We start from the raw sequence: 22,211 nt of genomic DNA on the forward strand, positions 1-22,211 counted from the left end.
GGTAACCCGACCGAACGAGATTTCTCTCCACCGAGAAAGCCTCCCCAACCCTACTACCGACAGAAAATTTCAAATCCACCCCCGTCCCCTTTATTTCCACCCAACCGCCCGCCAACCCGCCAGCCCACGCGGCGCGAGGGATGCCAGATTGGAGATTTTCCTCATTTCACGGATTTTACTACCCTTATTTTTTTAGACTTCAGCGAAATAAATTGGTAGAGGATTGATACCTACATGGAATATAAAAATAAACGAGATTTTAATAATAAAATTGGCCGGTACCTCGGCTAGGATTATCGGGCATTTAGTAAAACGGAATAAATACACTTATAATAATATAATAATTTGGTTTAAATTTCAACTGAATTGAACCCAATTTAAAATGTATTGGTTTGTAATAAAATATTTTTTTTATTCGACGAATGAAACATTCATTGATTATAATTAGGTACCTACATAGTTTGGAACAGCCCCAGAAATACACATCGAAAAAATCTTTCAACCGAATGAGGTTCGAACCACAGCAAGAACTTCACCAATTAAGCCAACCTATCTGCTAAGGTAAAATTTGAAGACAATCTGGCGGCATCTATGAGTCAAAAAGTTGGTAATATTCTCAATAGTTTGATTTTAAATTACAATATTATGAGAAAAAAATGTATATGACATTTGAAAATTATGTCAGATTCGAATTTGTTACGAATCAACGTCATTAGTTAACGGCGGGAGTAGTTTAATTGGTAAATCTCTGACCAAGAATGCAATAGATTGATTCAGAGCAAGATTTTTTCAACTATATTATTTCTAATAACCTACGCTTATGAGGCGATGTATATTTGTTGGTTTAATTGACGAGACATAATCGATATATTATATCTATTTTCACTGAGGAATATTATTCTTCCTTTGCATACCAAGAATGTGAATTCGATTAAATTGGCATCCACGTGTGCTATAGTCTGAAACGAAAGCATCCTCCAAACAGGAAAATAAATAGTAGGTATGTACCCGTAATGTCCACCAAAAGGGGAAACAAGATATAGGGCAATCCATGCTAGGCAGTAAATACGAGTTCACAGCGAATGAAAGCGCATTTCCTGGATGAAGAGCATACCAGAATCGTTACATGGTAATATGGAAACTCTGTGCTGTCACTCATCAGGTAAATATGTCCAATTGAGTGAAGGAAACGTGTCCTGCGGGTCTATTCTATACACAAGCCTGCTTTCGGTCCGTTACGGCAGTTAGATAGGGTAGGAAAAGTATCGAATTATTAACAATTACAATAAGTTAGCCGTCTGAACTGTCAAAACTGTAAATCTCAATCTAAAATTTATCACAGCCAAGAGAGTGAAGATAGAGAGATTACAATAAGTGTTAATAATTCGATACTTTCCTACCCTATTTAGCTGCCGTGGTGGACCGAAACCAGCCTTGTGTATAGGAATAGCAGTCATTGCAGTCACTAATTAATTGTCTTTTTACCCAGAATATTTTGGAAGTGTTGAAAACCATAAATGATATTCTGTTCAAACCTGCTTTATCGAAGAATGAAATTGACATGATTTACAACTTCAGAGTAGGTACAGGAACAGAGAGAGAACTAGGTTTAGAAGTATTACAATTTATTATTATTAAAATACATCCACTGAAGTGGTGTTTGAATTAAATTTATGTTTTAATATGTACATTATAAGTTTGATCGCTATAACTAGTTTGTGGACACGTGATGAAAAATGCCACCTTGTGACTCGTCATACAAGGGAGAACTCCTGGAAGAAGTGGTCCGTGCAAAATAGTTAGTGGCTGAAGAATCTAAGGACGTGGTTTATTAAGAACACAAAATCGATGTTCCTGTCAGCTGTCACAAAGGTGAGGATAGCTTCGACGATTGGAACACTTAAAAATGGATATTGTATCTTTGATGAAACAAAGCAGGATTGGAGTACTTTTGGCTATCGGAAGAATAATGATCCATGTATATAATCACATCATATAATATGCACGTAATACAAAATAAAGGTGCGCACATGTGTGGAAAGGTGCATGCTGCGGCTAAGAACAATGAAATAATTTGATGATGAAACAAACAACCGTGAGCAATGTAATAAATTGCTAAAAACCTAAAATAGCCCGAAGAGACTATCGCTGGACGAATCTAGTCATTGGGTGGTATTCAAGATGAAGATAACGTCCAGAAGGTACACATCTTAGAATCCGCTGGATCGACGAAATTGCGGAAAAACGTGGTAACGCACATGACCGAGAGGAATAGAATTGGCTCGGAGAGGCCTTCGTCCAAGTACGTATCCACATTCGTCGATGGAAAGTAGAATTGGCGACTAATTGACAAAATCCGTGGAGATTCGCTTAAATTGTAATCAGTCTGAATTCGGAATTAATTCATGTGACGATTTGATAACCCTTGCAGGGAGGCAAGCGCGCATCTAAAAAGCTCTCTCCGACATAACTACGAAAACCGTTTTCACGGTTGCATAGGCAACTCATTTATTGCCAAAGCGGGCCGGTTCGGGTTCGGGGGGGCGGTCCGGGTTCGCCCCGGCTGCCGGCGACGGAGAGGGGGAGGGAGAAAGCGAGGGCTTAATGATCGAATATCATCCGGGACGAATAATTAAGGGATCCAATAAGTAAATTTAAGTTTTATCGTTGGGATTTGCGAAAAACCCACCGATGGAAGAGGGTAACACTGAACAAGCAGCGTTGACAGAGAAACAGACAACATAGATACACAAGAGCTAATTGTTTTGCGTAATTAATATCCACTCTAAAATTTAAATACAATATCGAACGGAAACACGAGTTCATAATGGCCAAATCTATATGTGTTTAATATGTACAAATACTACTCAGATAAGTATGTCCACATTACCTGCTAAGGAAAGTGCAAGTACATAATATAATAATATAGAAATAAAAACACAGAAAACATAGACAAATTCGTGAGCGTGTCAAGCCAAGTTGCCGTACTTATACAAAAAATATTTGTTAAGTCATTCGCCCAACTTACTGTTTCCAATGAAACCCAACAAAATAAACACAGAGAGTGGATAAGCTATGAGAATTATGTTCCTTAAATCAAAATGTACCCACGATTACAATCATCTCATCCAAGATGATTAAATTTAAAATAAAGCATTGGAAAGCTTTTTACAACCACATGTTTACTGACAACATGAACCACACAAATTGAAAATTGTAAACCGTGCATAATGCATATAATATACCCATGTGGCTTAATAGCAATAAAACAATAGGGCAGTTAGTAGTGTTAAATAAATTTACATAAAAACTGTAATACATACATTTATTAATGAAAGCACCTGTTATAATAATATGTACCTAAGTCATTACAAATATGCAATTGATTACACATCTAGTGCATTTTATTTACGTCATATATGTATCTACAAATTTAAAACGGTCATCAACACGAGTACCGAAGTAGGTACCTAAATTGTATCAACATTTAATATTATTTTTATTTCAAAACCAAAGTACCTAAAAAGAAAAAAAATAAGTAAAGTGAAATATCCTCAGGAAATAACACAATATAAGAATGTGTTAGTAAATTTGATGTATAAAATCTAATTATATTAAAAGCCTTTTTACGAGAACAATATAACGTCTATATTTGGCCGTCATCCAAAGAAAACCTCTCAAAAGGATTATGAGACCTTTCATACAGATCATTATAAAACAACAAAAACAAAACTTATTTTGTTTTCCTAGAAAGAAAAAATAACCTCTTGACATTTCCCTTTTTATGTTTGTTTTCAGGGGCGTTTTTTTCAATTGAATGTTTTTTATATAGGTAGGTAGGTACGATTGATGCGAACTTCTGAACATAACATATCTAATACTAATAAATCATGAATAATTAATTATATTCTTAAAAAAACATCCTGTCACTGAGGGAGACAAGGTAAAACAACACGAAATTGCTGCACATTTAACCAAACTAAACTACAATGCAATGTTTATTCAAGGAACAAGGAAGATAAGTTTTTTTTTCAGGGCTTCGAACCGGACATGAACCAAAAATCGAAAACAGGAAAAACCTATTTTCGTCGAAACCAAACCGAAAAAAAAATATCGGTTTTGTTCGATTCCGTACATGTTCAAGCACGCGCGTTATCATGATTTTACCCCGGTCCCCGCTTTCGTTGTTATTCATTTGCAGGCGCAACACATCTTACGTCTCGACTCTTGTCTTGAAAACATTTAAAAATTAATCACTCGGAGAGCTAAACCGAAAACCGGAAAAACCGATTTTTTTCTGAACGAAAACCGGAATCGAACCGATATATATTTTTTACTTTAACCGAAACGAAAAATAAATAACGGTACGAAGCCCTGAATTTTTCTGTTTCCGTAATATCTCGAGATAAGGAATGTATGCCGACTTATTTCCTTATTACATTTTTTTTAAATTGAATAGAGATGGAACTCAAACGATGTTTTCAGATATTTCTAATTTTGCCATCACAATAAAATGGTATGGTACAGAGACAAATGCAATAATATGTTATGTCCTAACAGTTATCTGATTGCAGACAATCAATTGAAAATACATAGATAAATCAGTTGGTTTACTTACTTACGCATGACTAAATTTTAATTTTCCAAAAGTAACCTCACGTTGTACCAAAACGATCGTTACGAAACGGATCGTCCATATATAACGACAGATCAAGACAGAGAAGGTCTGATATAATATGAAATTTTGCAACGAAGAGGTGGGAGTAAATTGTAACCGATAATAAAATATTCCGAAATGACATACCGAAGTCGAATTTTCATGCAATATGTTTTGGAGTAAAGGATTTTGTGTCATGAAATGTGACAAAAGGGGAGAAGAGGGTCGATAAATACCCAAAATCTTGTAACGAAAATGCATGTTAGGCATAACGCACAAGACCATAAATATTTAAAACCCGTGGGCAATAAAGAAACGATCTCGTCCTCATATTATAGTGCCACCATAAGCAAAAACACAGATAATGGGAAAAAGTCAATTTCGAGAAAAGAGAGGTTATCATGTTTTTCATTGCTGCTTCATTAAAAGTTAATCAATTTTAATAAAATTTTCAGTTTATAATTGATTATTTAAAAATTGATATTTTGATTACATAAAAATGGCAAAATTACAAAAATATTGATTATAAAACTTCACTATTGTCTTTTTATTTATGATTTTGAATGGAATAATGTCAGTTTCATAAGGGAAAAAACAGTAAATATGTTTTTTTGCTTATAATTTAAATTGTAATGGATATTTTTGAAAAATTAAATACTTATTTTTTAATGTAATGGTATTTTATTTATTTGGCTTATGTAGGTACCTAAATAGGTAGGTATATAATATAAAAAAAATAATAATCATTGTCAAGGAAATGACTATTTTTTTGGATTATGGTTTATTACCATGTTTTTCTTAGATCGTATTCTTGTTTGTCCGGTGGTTGTTTATCCAGTACAAATCTTGCAATCGATTGTTAACTAACTTCCCGACTAGCTAGACATTTAAAACTTTTAGAACATATCAGAACACTTTGCCAATGCATTCTTTTAATACTTTTAGCCATCTTTAAGTAGATGCGTGCGTTACTATGGAAATCAAAATGACATTTCAGTATTCTATATTTGTTTTTTGCAAAATAGCAAAAAAAATGAGTTGTTGACAATTGAAGTTTATATGATTCAACAGAATATTTAAAAACGTGGTATATGAAAAGTTCTTTTTATCTTGTAATTATTTTGCAATATAAAAATAAAGTTTATACAAATAATACAAGAAAACAAAATATGTAATAAATTGGTAGTAATGATACTTAACGAATATAAAAACTGGCAACAAACACAAATACCTATATTACCATGTATTAAAATAATATTAATTAAAGGAAATGTAATAATAATATGTAAAACAGATGTCGTAAAATAATATGTTTATTATTTATTAATAAAACTATGACACGCATAGTTAAAATTTAAAATTAGAAGTGTGGGAAAGAAAAATGTTTATAAGTCGAGCTTATTTTGCGAGCGAATGTTTGTAATGAAAAAATGTCACTTGACTTTGAAAAAGTACGATTGGCCGGCAAACGAAATGGCCCATACACAATCGTATGATGCGAGGAGATTCATGTCAGGTGAATTAGTTTCCAGGCACTACGACTAATACGTCATAACTAAATTGGTATGTAAGATTAAAAAGTACCGAGTGTCAAAGAGGTGGATGTCATATATTATTTACATGTGAATTTTGTTATCACCCACGGCTGCAAGATAGACACTGCCAATATCGAAAGTATTAATAAATTTCTAGTGGTTTAAATATTGTAAAAATAACAAGTGTCTTGTGTGAATGGTTAGACTGGTTAGAGAATGAAAAACATTAAAAAAATCATTACCAAAAACAATCGTATAACATAACATATAAGTTCTAGGAAGTTAGACTTGATCATTAGACTTCCAGCAATCAACAGCATAATATTATTTATATTAAACAGTTCCAAAAACCGCTTATTGCTTTTTTTAAATTCAGAATTTAGCGAATTATAATGACAATCGCGGGCGCCCACCTTTCGCCAATCGGAGCAATACAATGCGACAAAATGTAAACAGTGTAATGCATTTTTTATCAAAGCGCTGCTACGGCGGTCATGTCATTCATTCATCTGTTCCATTATTTCCATGTCAACGAACCAATATTAACATTTTATCAATGTCAACGTGCTCAGCCTACAACCTACAATTTCATCACTACAAGCGTCAATCCAAGTCTTGTAACGGCATTATTATTAAATTTAAATAAAGAATGCCATGTTCATGCAATTTAGTATTATAGTGGGCGCCATTCACAAATCGGGGAATATTGCGCGAAATTCAAATGACTAAAAATTGACATTCAAAACAGATTCATAATTTCATAATTATAATAATTATTAAAAGCTGTATCTTTATACCACAAAAAAAATTTTTGGGTGGGACCACAGAACAGATTATTAAATATAATCCCAATACAGTAAATTTTGACGCAGAATTTTGAATGTGAGAGTGTCTTACGAAAATGAACCACGCCATCATAGAGGTGCAATCATTGCATAAACCGAGAGCATTTTGTTGTCAGTATTCGTGTGAAGTATTCTTGACACGTGTTTAAGTTTATCCCGTATTCTCTGCTTCTCCACACCTGTTGGGTATTTCAGTTCCCATTATTTCCGAGTTCCCTGGGTGGGACGAAACACATTCAAGATTCAACATTTTTTGTCCTTTTTTATTTTCAACAATAAATTAACGAATACCGGTTTCGCCCGTTATAATATTTTTCAACGGACGACACCAATATTCGATGATTGTTTCAAATAAGCAGTGGCAAATGTAGAATATTATACAAAAAAGATTTCGTGTAAAAATTGTATTGTGTACCAAATCAGAAAAGATAGGACATCACAATGACATAAATAAATACTCAATACCTTTCCTACCAATTTTGCGGATGGATGCTTCAGGGCTTATACCCCGTTTCGATTTATTTAGGACACGTCCACTTTCGTATTATATTGCAGGTTTTATATAACATTAAAGACGTATGCTTGTAATTTTACCACAGAGGCAAAGTGGGAGTTACAATTTGTGCGATTAAAAAAGTAAGTGGATTCTGACGTCGTGTTCATTCGCACAATATTTTCGATCGTGTGAACGGATCATTATTGTGATTCGCGACTTCGCAATCGTAGTGAATTTGTAAAACAATATTTACATACGTAATATTAGCGTAAAACCCACGTGGGTACGATTATAGTAATGCGATCATAGTATGTCAAACTATACTCGATAGAAGTTTAGTTTTGTTTTAAAAAAAAATATGTGTTGAAATGTCAAGTTCATCAGAAGTAATTGAGTAATGGACTATTGTCAAAATATTAACAAAATGAAATTACAAGTTATAGAAACAGATAAACCTAACCTTTAGATAAACCCTATACAGTTCAACAAGTTTGTCTTTAGGACTAAGGTCATTGATTTCTTGTGCCGAAGAAAGATTAATATAATAAATGTATGAGCATTTCGTATATTGTAATAATCAATTCATTGATCTGACCGGAAAATTCATTTCGCTTGTTTTATTTAAATGTTCCACATTTAAAATCTGTTCGTTTTCCTTGTCACCTCCTCGCATATCATGCTGCCCTGATACATAGCAATATTTGAAAGAAAGCAAGGTACAAAGAGGATTACCTATCCTCTTTCGGAGAAAATTAGCAATCGCATTCGACTAATATACCTAGGTAGGTACCTACCCGATCAAACTGATAAAAAATGTAAAAAGGGTTAGTAAGAACACTAACTTATTGCAGTTACTCAGTTATTGGATGAATGTGATTTTTTTTACGAAATATATTGAAGGATTACATGTTTTGTGTTCAGAAAAGAGATCAATGACAATGTTTCAAGGAAATACGCAAATGCCTCAATATTAGGTTTTACCTGAAATTATTACATACTTTACGCCGTACATCTCACAAACGAATTTTAGGTATTCCTTAGTTTTATAACTGTCGTTTAATATAGTTAAATATTAATTATACAAACCCGGACACTATAAAACAGACAGTTAAATTAACTTATGTAGGTATAATCAATAAGGACCGATGTATGATAAAATTCATAATTATAAACTCATTGTGTAAAATTTCAATGATAGAATAAATTACGAGCTTTCATAAGTTGTATCGTATACTTTTCAATATAACAAAGTGTACTTCGTAATATCTACAAGGTTGATTAAAACTTTTTATTGTTTACGCTTCGACAGTTCCTTTGTTTATACTAAAGATATCTCTTTGTTTACAGAATGCAGTAATTGCCGGTCCTTTATGACGTTCGGACAATGTTAAATCGACTTTTTATTTTATTCCGTCCAAGGAATAAGCCGGGAAAGATAATCGACATTTTGAAATTCGAATTCGATGTTTTAAAAAGAGAACGTTTCGAAGGCAAAAGCTGTCGTCGCTCGGAGCGCCTTGAAAATGGTCGCTGGAACACTTTCGAAAAAGTCGATTCTAGAACGGCGCTGTGTAGCCTCGAAAGACCATGTTGCCTTACGTTTTTTTTTTTGCATCGCCGGATTATAGAAAAAAAAATACAAAAATATTATAACCGGACATTTCGCAATTATGACAGAAACAGGATCGGTAATTTTGACGTTAGATGGATTGGTTTTCAAATAAGTATTCACAGAACATTATCATTAGGCCACGAATTAACACGACATGCTTTCTTTGATTGTTATACATTTTATTTTGCAACAATATCCAAGGCGAGTGTCAAAAATACCAAGAAAGGATTTTTATGACATTTTACATTTCACAATAATATGTACAGTATTCAAAGCGCCCTTATCGACAGGTATCATTGTTATATTAGCACACGTCTATTGACAAGTGTGTTGGGTTACAATCAAAACATGAGGATGTCAAACGGTGACATCGCCAGAGATAACACCGAGTTTAGCCGAAAGCTACAGATTGGGTGACAATAATTGAAACACCATTGTAAACAAACTTTCACTGACATACCGTGGGCGAGGGCGACGAGTGCAACGCCAGCGGCGCCTGGTGAAGAGCGTCAACTCCTGCGGAGTACCACCAGTGTGGCGGATCTCCAGGGGCGGCTCTGGGCAGTCCTCCCATGCCTAGCCTGTAATCGTAGGCGGCCGGGGGCGACGCGGGCGGCTGCGGGAAGCTGCTCGCCATCTTATAACTGAAGAGCTGGTGCGTGGCGGCGGTGGACCGCGCCGCTTCGTCCTGGTGCGCCGCGAGCTGGTGCCCCAGCAGCGCCTGCTGCTGCAGCTGCTCGCCGGCCGGCCACCACGACGCTTCTTCGCGGCCTCCCCAAGCTCCTCGGCCTCCTCCCTCTCCCGACATGGCGAGGCGGAAGGGACCGGCGGCCCTGGTCCCGTCGGGGCGGGCGGGTCTCGGGAGTAGGCCTAGACCTGTCGCATCCCCTTCGGCGGGCCGGGGGATCGGTTTCGAATGCTGCCTGCGACTTCCGTGCGACGCGGCGGCCGACCGGCGCGAGATCCGTCTATCGGAATAGTATCACTGAATCGCGGTCGATGGCGAAACGACTCGCGGTCATCTTAACGTAAACTTTGAAAGAACACTCTCCGGGACCATAGTACGCGAACGTCGTCTGCCGGTTAGGCTGTTGTGCGCGCAAACTGATGTAAATGCGGAGCGGTAAACAGAATCGGTGTGCAGACAACGCCGTGTGCGCGCGGAGGAACGGCAACGTCGCACTTTCGGGACGCCGAGTCTACGCTGGCGCCCCCGACACGCAGCGGGCCCGATCGGTGGCGAGGGGCCGGAGGGAGGCGAGCGGAAGCGAAGCCGGCCGGAGACCTCCGAAGCCAAGCGGAGCGCGCCGAAGGAGGCCGAAGCCGCCGCGGCCGGTCAATAAGGTTTGCGGGCGCGGGCCCGGGTCTCCCGCCCGCGACTCGATGTCTGCCCCCATGCTCCAACCCCAAATAATGCAATATTATTTTATAAATTGAGAATATTATTATTTATATTCTTTATATACTTCCTAGTAAAATTTCAAATTATTTCAAAGCATCCATTTTTTTATAAATTCTGGTGCTTATGCCCAAATAGATAAGTACATTTAAACTGAGAACATAACATGAGTGTTAATTAAATTTGCGACAGGGTTGTCACTCGACTTGGATGCAGTATAAATAGAAATTTCGCGAGTCATAGAAAACCATTGATGTTTTGTCTTAAAGTTTAATTTAAGCGATTCCCAAACTTTTTGTAAGTATAGCGGAACCCCTACAGGGAGATAAAGTACAAAATAACCGTGCTAAGGAGTAGGCAGTAACATACACCTAAACAGACTCAAAATGTCACCCCTTACTATTTTACTTCAAATTCATTAGGTACCTAACTATGTACCTACTGCAATTTCGGTGTCGTCGGAAAATCTTTAAAATTATGATTTACTTACACTTCTCCAAATTTTATGACATCAATTTGATCCCAACACTATTTGACCATCGATTTCCGATACAACATCTCACAGTGAACTGTACTATTTACACCCAACTGCATACGTACAAATTTCCGGAAACGAATAATTACTGTATCAGCCAATAGAAAATTAAAACAAAACACAGATCTTACAGTATACCTATGCAAGAGTTGGTTCACTGAAAGGAACAAGCCTCAAAATATTTTATCTACTCGTAATGCCGGCAACAGACGGACAGTTCTCGTAACATGTTGAACATGCCAGTTAATAACTATACAGTTATCTTTGGTAGATAATCTGCGGCGCCCATAGACGGACACTTTTCGACCTTTCAGATATGTGCCATGTTCAAACTGCCAGCGACCCCCCACTCCCGTGTTTTTGTAAAACTGTTGGAATTTCAACTAGCCGAAAGTTCTCGACTGACATTAGATGGCGGTAACGTAAAGTAGAATATACCGCACGATACAACTACGGCTGGTGTTGCTTGTTATAAAATACAAATTCATTTATTATTAAAAATATAATAATATTATGTACGCGGAGATCGCAAATATTATATTTTATTTATTTTTACGAGAGTAAAACAAAGTAATAGTTATTTATGTAAACATATTATTTTATACAATATAATATAAATGTTAAAAATTTAGAGAGCATTATAAATATTAAGTTATTGTGAAAATATAGACTAATTTTATTTATTGTATGTAGTGAATATTACAAATTATTAATTTAAGACGTTCACAACATAAATTAATATACCTAATTGTGAATGACAATGTCGCTAAATCTAAATAAAATCTAAGTATATATTTTAATAATATCATAGTAATTAATTATTATACTGATGATTGATGTAAATATAATTTTGTGGCTTATTGTATATAAAATCAATACCTTTATAAATATTACCGTTTTCTTACTTAATTAATACTGTCCATTAAAGGGAATAATTTATTCAAAAGAAAAGATTATATTTTATATTTACACGAATGTGTATAATATTGTTTCGGTGAATCGATAAAATACACAATCCACTAGCGAAATCATGATTCATTTTACCAACGTCATAGGTGTGTATTTATGTCAAATTATTCGTGTATCATCGTTCAAGTATACCCTACCTAAAACTAATTTAAACAATACCCCTGTGTATTATCTCCGCGAACATAACCTCCATAGTTTTTGACACTTGCTCTGCCACGGACAATAACTGTACGTATATGGGCACGTCTGTTGACAGTTCGACAGATTTAAATGGGGTAGTTAAACTGATCTGTGGTGTGTCCACTAACGTACAGTTATTGAACAGTTATTGTCTGTGCCATGTTCAAACTGCTACGAGAACTGTCCGTCTATGGGGGCCTTAAGCATAGTAAAATTTAAAAAAAAACTTTTCGCGCAGTCCATGAGGCAATGGTATATTTTATGAGAACTTGACTTCATAAAAAAAACGTATAAACACGCGGCCGTTAACCGAAATTTGCACTCGAAATGTTGAAAATAATGACAAATTATTCCACCAACATGTGTCTATAATAAAATCTACTTTATTTTTAGTCCATGATGGCATTATGACATAACATTGGAGGAAATGTTTTTTTTTATATACTTGACATAAGCGGATAGAAAGAAACCGTTGCGATATAAATAACATAGCACACTATAACATGTGGGTACCTACTGTATAACTATTCAAATAAAAATATCGTAAAAACATGAGTTGAAAATGTCTGCTTGAAAGAGGAAAAAGTCTAGAATCTAGATTTTTTTAAAACAACGTAGGTAAGGTAAGAAGTACTCATTTATGATAAGGAGGGGCTCTTCAAAGAAGATGTATTTCCACATTCACTAAACTTGGTAGACTCAATTGGCGGGTCATATAGCAAGAATGGACTGTGCCCAACCGCCGAGGGGCATCCTGGAATCTGGATAGAAGACTGGATGGTCGAAGGTAGTGACATACTCCAGTAGTTGGACGGTGTTAACAAGGATGGTAGAGCGAACGGTGTAGACACACCCGGAGGACACTGGCCCAGGACAAGGGAGATAGAGAAAGTATTTTGAGGAGAAAAAGACAATAATGATGATATGGGTGTACATATTATGATCACGAGAATGTAGTATGAATTAATGATATACAGAATTTTAGTCATGTGCACTCCAAGTACCTATATATATATATATATATATATAAATAAATCATCGTGCCCGAATAATGCACTGTCCTCTATAATAAAGGACATTATGATTACCATCAATATAGGAATAATACTGTCCTGTCAGAAACGTTTATTTTGCTCCAGGCAAATATTTTTTTACGCAACCCTAACAAAATAAATAATATCGACTCACAAAGCTGAACCAATTTTACGGCTACGTCAAAATAATAGTTCATTTGGTTCAATATTTTTATCAAACCTTGTTTTAATTAATATAAGTACCATTTCCATTAGTCGATCTCTTTCGAAGGCACTTTTCATATAACTAGAAAAGTAGCTACCGCTAATTCCATCGGAAAATCGAAGTTGGCACGACATTAATAATAGATCGATATTGAAAGATTAAACGTAAACTTTTTTACATCAAAATTCTATTTTGCAGAAAATATTTAAATCATTCCTTCTAGCGTCGTTTCAATCGAAGGGATTAGTCATTAGATTAACGATGAGAGCATGATATGACAGGGAACTCGAGGGAAACAAAGAAAAGGGAAAATAATTTTACATGCAAATAGCATTATGATTGTATTACGGCCAACTTTTTAACGCCGTAATGTGTGGAAAAGGAATATGGAAAAATTGAATATCTATCTACATATTATGTAGGTACCACGTAATTATGTGAAATTAACAATAATGCATAAACGCGCAAAGCATTCCGGTCAATTTCCCAAAGAAACATTGATATTCTTATGCCAAATTATTAACTCAATCCTCTTTTACTTTTCCTAAAAAGTAGTGAAGGTTTTAAAACAAATAATGAAAAGCAGCTAATTTACACTCATCTATAATTTGTAGCATTATCGTTTCTATCGAAGAGGTTGGTTTTCATAGATTTAAAGATTGTATGAGTATGACAAATCGATAAGGAGATTATCGGTGAATCCTGAAATGTCAGTGATCACTAATCACCATTCCCAGGCCTAGTCCAAACTGGGAAGATCTGTCCATGAACAATGTGTTCCATCCCCGGAGGAATACAAAAATACATAAACATTGTATAAAAATGTTCGTTTAACAGTATTTTCAGTGCTCGAAATAGAAAATCTGACGAACCGGAGCGCTGAATAATCATTCAAAAATATCAAATTATGTTAAATATTTTTCGGATATCATAAGGGGGATATGCCTAATTATCCGGGTTTCATTTATACTTGAAGGGGCTCTGCGCTAATACACATTACCCCCCACCCAATACAACATTAAAATCTAGTTTTTTTTTGAAATGGGTACCTACTTATTTTTGCAAAATCACTTATTTTTCGTCAATTTTCTTAGAATTGGGCTCTTATCTTCAAAATTTTAAAAGCTCGTATATTTGTGTATTCTTTCGCTGCAAGGTTCTTTTGTGATTTCAAATTATTTTTCAGGTTCCGGAGACCTACTAATTTAAGGTCCTGGACCTGTAGCCCTTTTTGTAAACACATCTGAAGTCCGAACAGCTTATATTATATTATAGACCTTGTAGGACTAATCATTAATAAATAATATACTTGTCTATATCTTGTTAGCGCCACAGGCGAATTTTTTTCCCACGAATCAGCTCTTACAACTTTAAAAACTATAAACCTACATGCAACATTATCTGAATAACATGAAACGGAACGCAATTTTCAAAGAAGCCACGAGCCGGAACGGTATCTTTTAGAATTTCACGAGCAGGAACGGCGCTCCGGTGCGTTCCGGTATATTTCGAGCCCTGAGTATTTTATACATTGCTCATTAATTCGCGAACATTTATATAAGTTGAAATCATTTATATAAATTGTATCCAAGATAAAAAAAAAAAAAAATTGTTAATTTTATTAAGTACTTATTAGGAATTGTATGCTGGAATCTATAATTAAATTTATGAACGTTCATCAAGCTAAATAACAGAAAAAGATGGCCTATGTTCCCCTCCTATAAAGTTGGTACCTAGTCTCACCATCACCTTTTCACCACTGCCAAGGAAAATTAATGTAGTGCGTATGTGAAAGTATTATTTCCACAATAATTGTTAATTAATAATTTATCAAGATATCCAAATAGACAGAATGAATGTCCTCTAAAACCTTCCAATAAATCTTTTTCATGTTTTACAAACTGTTCCCCATTACTTTAAGGAACCACCACGATATAAAATACACATACTAACATAAGTATATAATTTAATTAATAATTAGTTTTCTATGCGTAGTGCGAATGACAATTTTATTTTCATTTATTTTATTCATGTCGTCAACTTCGATTAATTTTTTAAATTGGGACTGCGCAGACCATTTTTATTAAATATTTTACACAATATACCTATGAGATGAATTCATGTATTATTATCAAATTACAAAATGTAAATTAATTTATTTTCTCTCGTAATATTATCGTCAACAAGAATATAAAAGAGAATAAGTAACGACTTTGTTATTTAAGCAAGAAAATTCTAAGATAGAGCAAATATCTGGGATACATATTATTATTTATCTCGAAAGCTTCCAAAAATCGTAAAACCCGACCCTCCCAGCAGCTCGGGGCTGGCTGTAAACCCAAAAAAGGGGAATAATGGATGGAAATACAAATCATTGAAATCTGCAGCTCCTAAAAACATGGCGGATTTAATAAGAGCAATAAACTAAATGTAGGTAGCTCATGCCATTTAATAAAATATTTAAATACTTATATACATGCCAGCGTAAATTAAGCAAGGTCTTAGGAACATACCAATTAAAACTGTAATTAATTTATAAATTACCCTATGCCCTAAATAACATTAACGTGCATATTATGCTTATTAATTCTTCGGTGCCATTTTCTGTTGAAGGTTGCCAACGGAATTGAAGAACATCTCCTTACCATGCACCAGTCAAACCATATCATCACATCACCAATGCCTTCTACAATATTGAGCCACATACGGTAAAAACATACTGTCAATTTATAAAATATTGTCATTCATAATCCCTTTTCTCTTTCTACATACTTCATATCCATTAGATAGAGGGCGAAAGACGATGAACCATGCCCCCACATCTTGAAGCGGGCCCCCATGCCGGGATGTTTGGCGGGCCCACCTACCTATCGCTAAGGTTAAGGGCACTGTTATGGTCTACAGTAGTGTTTCCCAAATTCTACACAGAAGTTATCATTTAAGTATATCAATCATCATATCACATCAAATTGCAACGCACAACTGCATATTTAAAATATTCAATAGCTTCGAAGGAAAGTAGCGTCGCAGGCGACTTTTTTTATTATCACGAGTAAATTTGTGATGTGTGTTAACCTAACTTAGCTGGTTGACCCGCCACGCCGGGCCCCCAGGCCAGAGCCCTGTCATTCCCCCGCCCCCCCTTGTGGGAGCCATGCGATTAAATAATCATAATCATTGAAAACACGAGAATGATAATCAGTCCACAAATATTTTGATCCAAAACTAAAACATAATATTATTATTGATGTACCTACATAGGTCAGGTATTCCAAAATACTTTTTATAATCGCCTAATCATGATTTTAATCACGTTAATGGTATCAAATGCTATTATTATAAATTATATATAAGTCATATAAATTAAAACAATAAATAACTTGTAACAGTCTAAAAACCTACATAAATGCTCCAGCATCCATCACATACCGGACGAGTGCTATACCAATTATGGTTACTACCGGTGATGGAGTCTTAATTTAGTATTTTAGTAGCTTGTTTTAACCATTTTGTAAGTTACGTTCCATATAATATAATAAAATACACCACAAAATACGCATTTTCAATGACTAATGTCACATTCTTCCTGAATAAAATATACCAATTTTTAAATTGAACAGCGATCCGCATCCACTATTATAATCAAGATTTTATAAAGGGAAAAAGGTCATGACATAAGTATTGTCTTACGTATGTCATCCGAGAGTGCGACCGCGTCATTAAAACTTTATAACTCAGACCCCTTCTCACCACACAGCGACGCTACAAGGGCGATCTACGCGATCTAAATAGTCGCGGGGCATGGCGATCGTGTCATTCCGTATGCCGATTGCGTATTATTAATTATTATTATTAGTGTCTATAGATGGGTGTATATTTATTTGATGAAATTGTTCGCAGAGTAAAGCTTTGCTGGAGTGCTTTTAACCGCATGAATAATGTCTTCAAAGGTAACCTTCCACTGTGCCTAAAGAGCAGTGTTCAACCAGTGTGTGCTTCCCGTAATCACATATGCGTGTGAAATATGGACCCCTAGTAAAAGAGAGATCCAGAAACTTACAGTAGCACAACGTGGTGTGGAGAGGTGCATTCTGTCCATAACGCGAAAGGACATAAAGAGGAATGGGTGGATAAGGAAGCAGACAAGGGTTTGCGATGTGATGAGTTCATTAAAAGCCTCAAACGGAGATGGGCTGGACACATAGCTAGAAAAAGAGACAATTGTTGGAAAAATTTAGTTATCCAGTGGTATCCAAGAGGTACAAAACGTCCGCAAGGTAGACCTAGAGGCCGCTGGATCGATGAAATGATAAAGTTCTGCGGAAGTACGTGGCAACGCAACGCACAGGACAGAGAGAAGTGGAATCAGCTTGGAGAGGCCTTCATCCAGCAGTGGATAGATTCAGGCTGATGATGATTATTAACTAATTAATTTCAGATATCACATTATTATAATGTTAAATAAAAGAGGTCCCTGACGGCTCAGGGAGGGACATCGACCTCTAAACTTGTATCGCAGTACAAAACCGGCGGAAGGTTCGATACGTTTCAAAACTCCGGAGTTTCATTTTTCCTGAAGCCACCGCTGTATAGCTGATCGGTCGAAAATAAGACAAATGACGCTACTTACATAGTTATTTATACAATTTATAATATTAATTATATGAATGAAAAATTAAAACATGTTTTCAAAAAAAATACCTTATGACTAAGAAATCACAGAGTTAAAAGTTCCTATGCTAATATTGAATTCATGGACCCGACAAGGGGGCTGACCGGGTTCTAGCCTGGGGGCCCGGGCTTTGGGGGGGAAGGGCCGGCGTGGTGGGTTGACCGGATAAGTGAGATAAACAAACATCATAAATTGGTTTTAATAGTAAAAAAAAAGTCGCCTGCAGTGCTAATATACTTTATGACCATTAAAATTTTAAATTAAGTTGTGCGATGTAATTTTTGATTATTGTGTGTTTATACTCGACAACAACATACCTAATTAAAGTAGATGTATTAAAAATCGATAATAATACACTGTGTAAGTACCCTTAATTTGACCTAAAACACAATCTGAAAAATGTTAATGTAGTGCGTCACTGCTTTTAACCTTAGCGATAGGTAGGGGGCCCACCAAAGATCCTAGCCTGAGAGCCCGGTTCAGGATATGGGGGTCATGATTGAATTGATAGGTTATACGATTATACAATGACAGTAAAACATTGATAAGTACATTGTAAATACGTACTCGTCATAGATGAGAGCGTTTTCTCTGCGACTTGCATCAGTGTTGACTAAATATGATATCAGATTGTAGCATTTATATGTAATTCTGATTTTAATTCATCACACTCACATTTCTACGCCGGAGTGGTGCGCATGCAGTTCTCACGCATAATGAACACCTAGTCTGCGACTTGTAGCAACGACTAGTAGCTGCCGTAATGTGGCAAGCCTTATTACCATTTTTCTAAATGTAACGAGCCAACCACCAATGCAACTCGGTGGGCGGAGACCCTAGAAATCTTCCAAAAATAATTGTTGAATACACACTTTCAACTACTCAAAAGCGACCCTATCCAATGTCATTCAAATCGAGCGGATCAACAACTACGTCTACCTCGGCCAACAAATGTATATTAAATTTACGAAGCTATGGACGACGTGTTTGTCCCCAGAACCAAACTGGCATGGAACGTATTTGGGCGCATAAATAGTATCTCAAAATGTGACCTCGTTTCAACAAATATGTACTACCGATGCCCGCGTTTGCATGACGTGAAACATGGACATTTAAAGTAAGATAGATCAAAAAACTACGAGTAGCGAACGTGTCATGGGAAAGTGCACGTTGGGCATAACGCGATAAAACCACAACATAAACCAATAAATAAATAGGTAGACATAGAGTAAATACACAATGTGGTGTAGGTCGTCAAGTTGATGAAAAAAATAGCAATTCCTCCACAAGTCGTTCGGCAACTAGACAGCCGTTGGACCAATTTATTCAGTAGTGGATCGACCCCGGTTGATAATGACATGTCGTATATTAAATAATGGCTAGATACCATTTTTTTATCGTACAAATTTAAATATCACTGATTGATAAGGATTCGGCTTAAATTATGTCAATCGGCCTCATGGTTTCGGCCAATTATTCCTTATACAAGAGATTGCCGGATGGGGTGGGGTAATTCTCCACTGTCCGTGGCATTCAGGCTATACCTCAGCTGAGGCATGGTCTAAAAAGATCGTAAGTATGCGACGTGCGGATTCTGCTAATGACGCGTGCCGAACGGAACATAATTTGTCATAAAAATTCAACATGCGCCTATTTAGTGTTATGTTTATTGTTATATTAGTAATAATAATATATTCATTGACATGTTTTATTTTTCGAGTACAGGCATAACGTTTTTTAGTAATATTTACACGATATAAGAATATATTCTTACAACGCCATCACAAAAAAAAATGACGTGCTCCCACCTCGAATGACGCTCAGCGATTGGCAACGAATACGAAATTTCGTCCCACCCATTGTTGAAAATTATTTGCCGTTTCAATTATGTATGCTCTTCAGGGAACATAGAAATAACAGGAACTGAAATACGTAACGGGTAAGGAGAAGTAGGCAACCGATCTCTTGTAAGGAAGAACACGGGATAAATTTAAAGACGACGTGTCAAGAATACTGACAATTTCTCTTGGTTTATGCATTGACGCTCATTTAATATTGGTGTATTACACACTATTTCACGTCTATGTGTGGATCATTTTCGTAGGACACTCACATTCAAAACACTGCGTCAAAATTTATTGTATTGGGATATAGCCTAACATAATTCTTATTTATTATCTGTTCTGTGGTGACATCACAATGGCACGGTAACTATGGTGAAGCATCGTAAAATAGTTTTATTCATACCCCACACTTTATATTCTTTATAATAATATTATCATCTCCATGCTGATGGTGGAATAAAAGTGTTACAAACCAAAAGCGAGTTAGTATAGAGTTGCGGCCGGCAGGGCAGGGTACCCAACGCCCACGCCAACCGGTATGGGCTATTACAAGTTTTTATTGTTTTATTTTTTTATCGTAAAAAAACATAGGTACCAACACTGCCTACCTACGTACCTACCCAATGATCTGAAGAGAGCTATATATTTCTGTAATATAATATTACTGCTGATAAAATACCCTCCTTCATTATGCGACTAATGACCTTTTTTTTGATTTAAAAAAAGAACACATGAATAAGTACACTAAAAATGGTGATTTTACTTATGCAATCATGGCGTGTGATAATCGCACTGCATTTGGAAGACTGGAAACAAAAGGAAAATCTTGTTAACTCAATAAAAATGTAAACTGTAATGTATCTAAACCAGTGGCGAAGGGTGGAGATAGGCCGTCAAGATCCGCCATAAATAGTGCACAGTAAACTTTCTCAGTCATACGTATTTGTTTGGATTGAAATAATACTACAATTACAGATAGTGTTGGTTGGTTTTTAAAATTCAATTAAACCCTGCGAAACCAAGCCATAATAGATAATAGTAAAAAATACTCGTCTATCTAAAATGATGTTATTAAATGATATATAACTTTGGATATTTTGTAGATAGAATAATATTTTTTGTATCTATTATAGTTTGGTTTAGGCAGGGGGGGTTAGTTATGTAGGTATTCTCAATCTCACGAAAACAAATAAGTGTGAATGAAAAAGTGTGCACAATTTTGTCGTATCGCCCAAAGTTGTATACCAAAACTATTATGGTTTGGTTTAAGCACCATCTGTAAACTGTATTCTAAGTTGAATGAAAACAAATACGTATGACTAACAAAGTTTAATGTCCACTATTTATGGCGGATCTCAACAGCCTACCTCCTCCCTTCGCTACTGAATTATAAACAAAGTATGGTAAAATGTTATATGTACCTATGCTTATAAAAAAATAACATTATAGAACAGTTTTTTTATTCAAAAACTATAAAAATACCTATGAAAGAAATAAGCCATTTTATTGACATACCAACATAATACGAGATCGGAAACTGCCGTTATTGTTTCCGTTTGTTTTTGTTTGTTTCATATTATGTAAAAAGTAAAACATCGCATTGCAATATTTCATCCAAAATTCGTAATAAAATTAACAAACTGTAGGATTAAGTGCGATAGCATCATGCACAAGTAAAATCTCTCATTGATAACATTGATTCAATTTCGATAAATGCATGGATAATTTGAAATTGAAATTTCTTCCAATGATCATGAGCATGCGATCATTTTTCTCATCAAAGTGAGTAGGTACATACTAATAGTTCCTCAACTTTTTTGAAAAATCTTGTAAAAATGTAAATCTATAAACGGCAACCGTAATAACTATTATTGTCCTGCTAGGTTTGTTCAAACGATTAACCAAGTTCCCCCATATTTGTGGACTTAGGAATGGCACGCCTCAGATTATCTCAGAATAAACGTTTATGGAGGTAACTGACTTCGCAACCAATTTACGCTCAATTATTGTATTTTTAATACATGACTCAAAAGACCAGTGATTTTCGAGGTAAAATTTTATTACCATAGTAGAAAAATCCCAGATGCATAGGAATAGGCACTAGAAGATTAATAATTTTCACCTGCAAAGAGGTTCACACCAAGCCGAGCATTTTGTGTGTCCAAAAGGCTTGGGGTAGGTGTATCCATAGAGTGGACGTTTTGAAACCCATATGTTAGGTAGGTACC

At 35.6% G+C, this 22,211-nt stretch overlaps 1 protein-coding gene across 2 annotated transcripts in view; it reads right to left on the reverse strand.

Annotated features, from left to right (window-relative positions):
* Positions 1–22,211, reverse strand: part of LOC147063831 (high mobility group protein DSP1-like) — a 54,112-nt gene that overhangs the window by 27,760 nt on the left and 4,141 nt on the right. The window contains exon 1 of one of the 2 annotated variants that reach the window (XM_085958905.1): positions 9,606–10,285. The exons of the other annotated variant lie outside the window; for it this stretch is intronic. Within the exon in view, the coding sequence (XP_085815031.1) occupies positions 9,606–9,953 (348 nt within the window). The 5' untranslated portion in view covers positions 9,954–10,285. Of the gene's footprint in view, positions 1–9,605; positions 10,286–22,211 lie in introns of those variants that run through there. 2 annotated transcript variants of the gene reach the window in all.

Source organism: Rhyacophila brunnea, unplaced genomic scaffold (genome assembly GCF_057557595.1).
Source record: "Rhyacophila brunnea isolate RB1 unplaced genomic scaffold, BYU_Rbru_1.0 scaffold_8, whole genome shotgun sequence".
Classification (NCBI taxonomy): domain Eukaryota; kingdom Metazoa; phylum Arthropoda; class Insecta; order Trichoptera; family Rhyacophilidae; genus Rhyacophila; species Rhyacophila brunnea.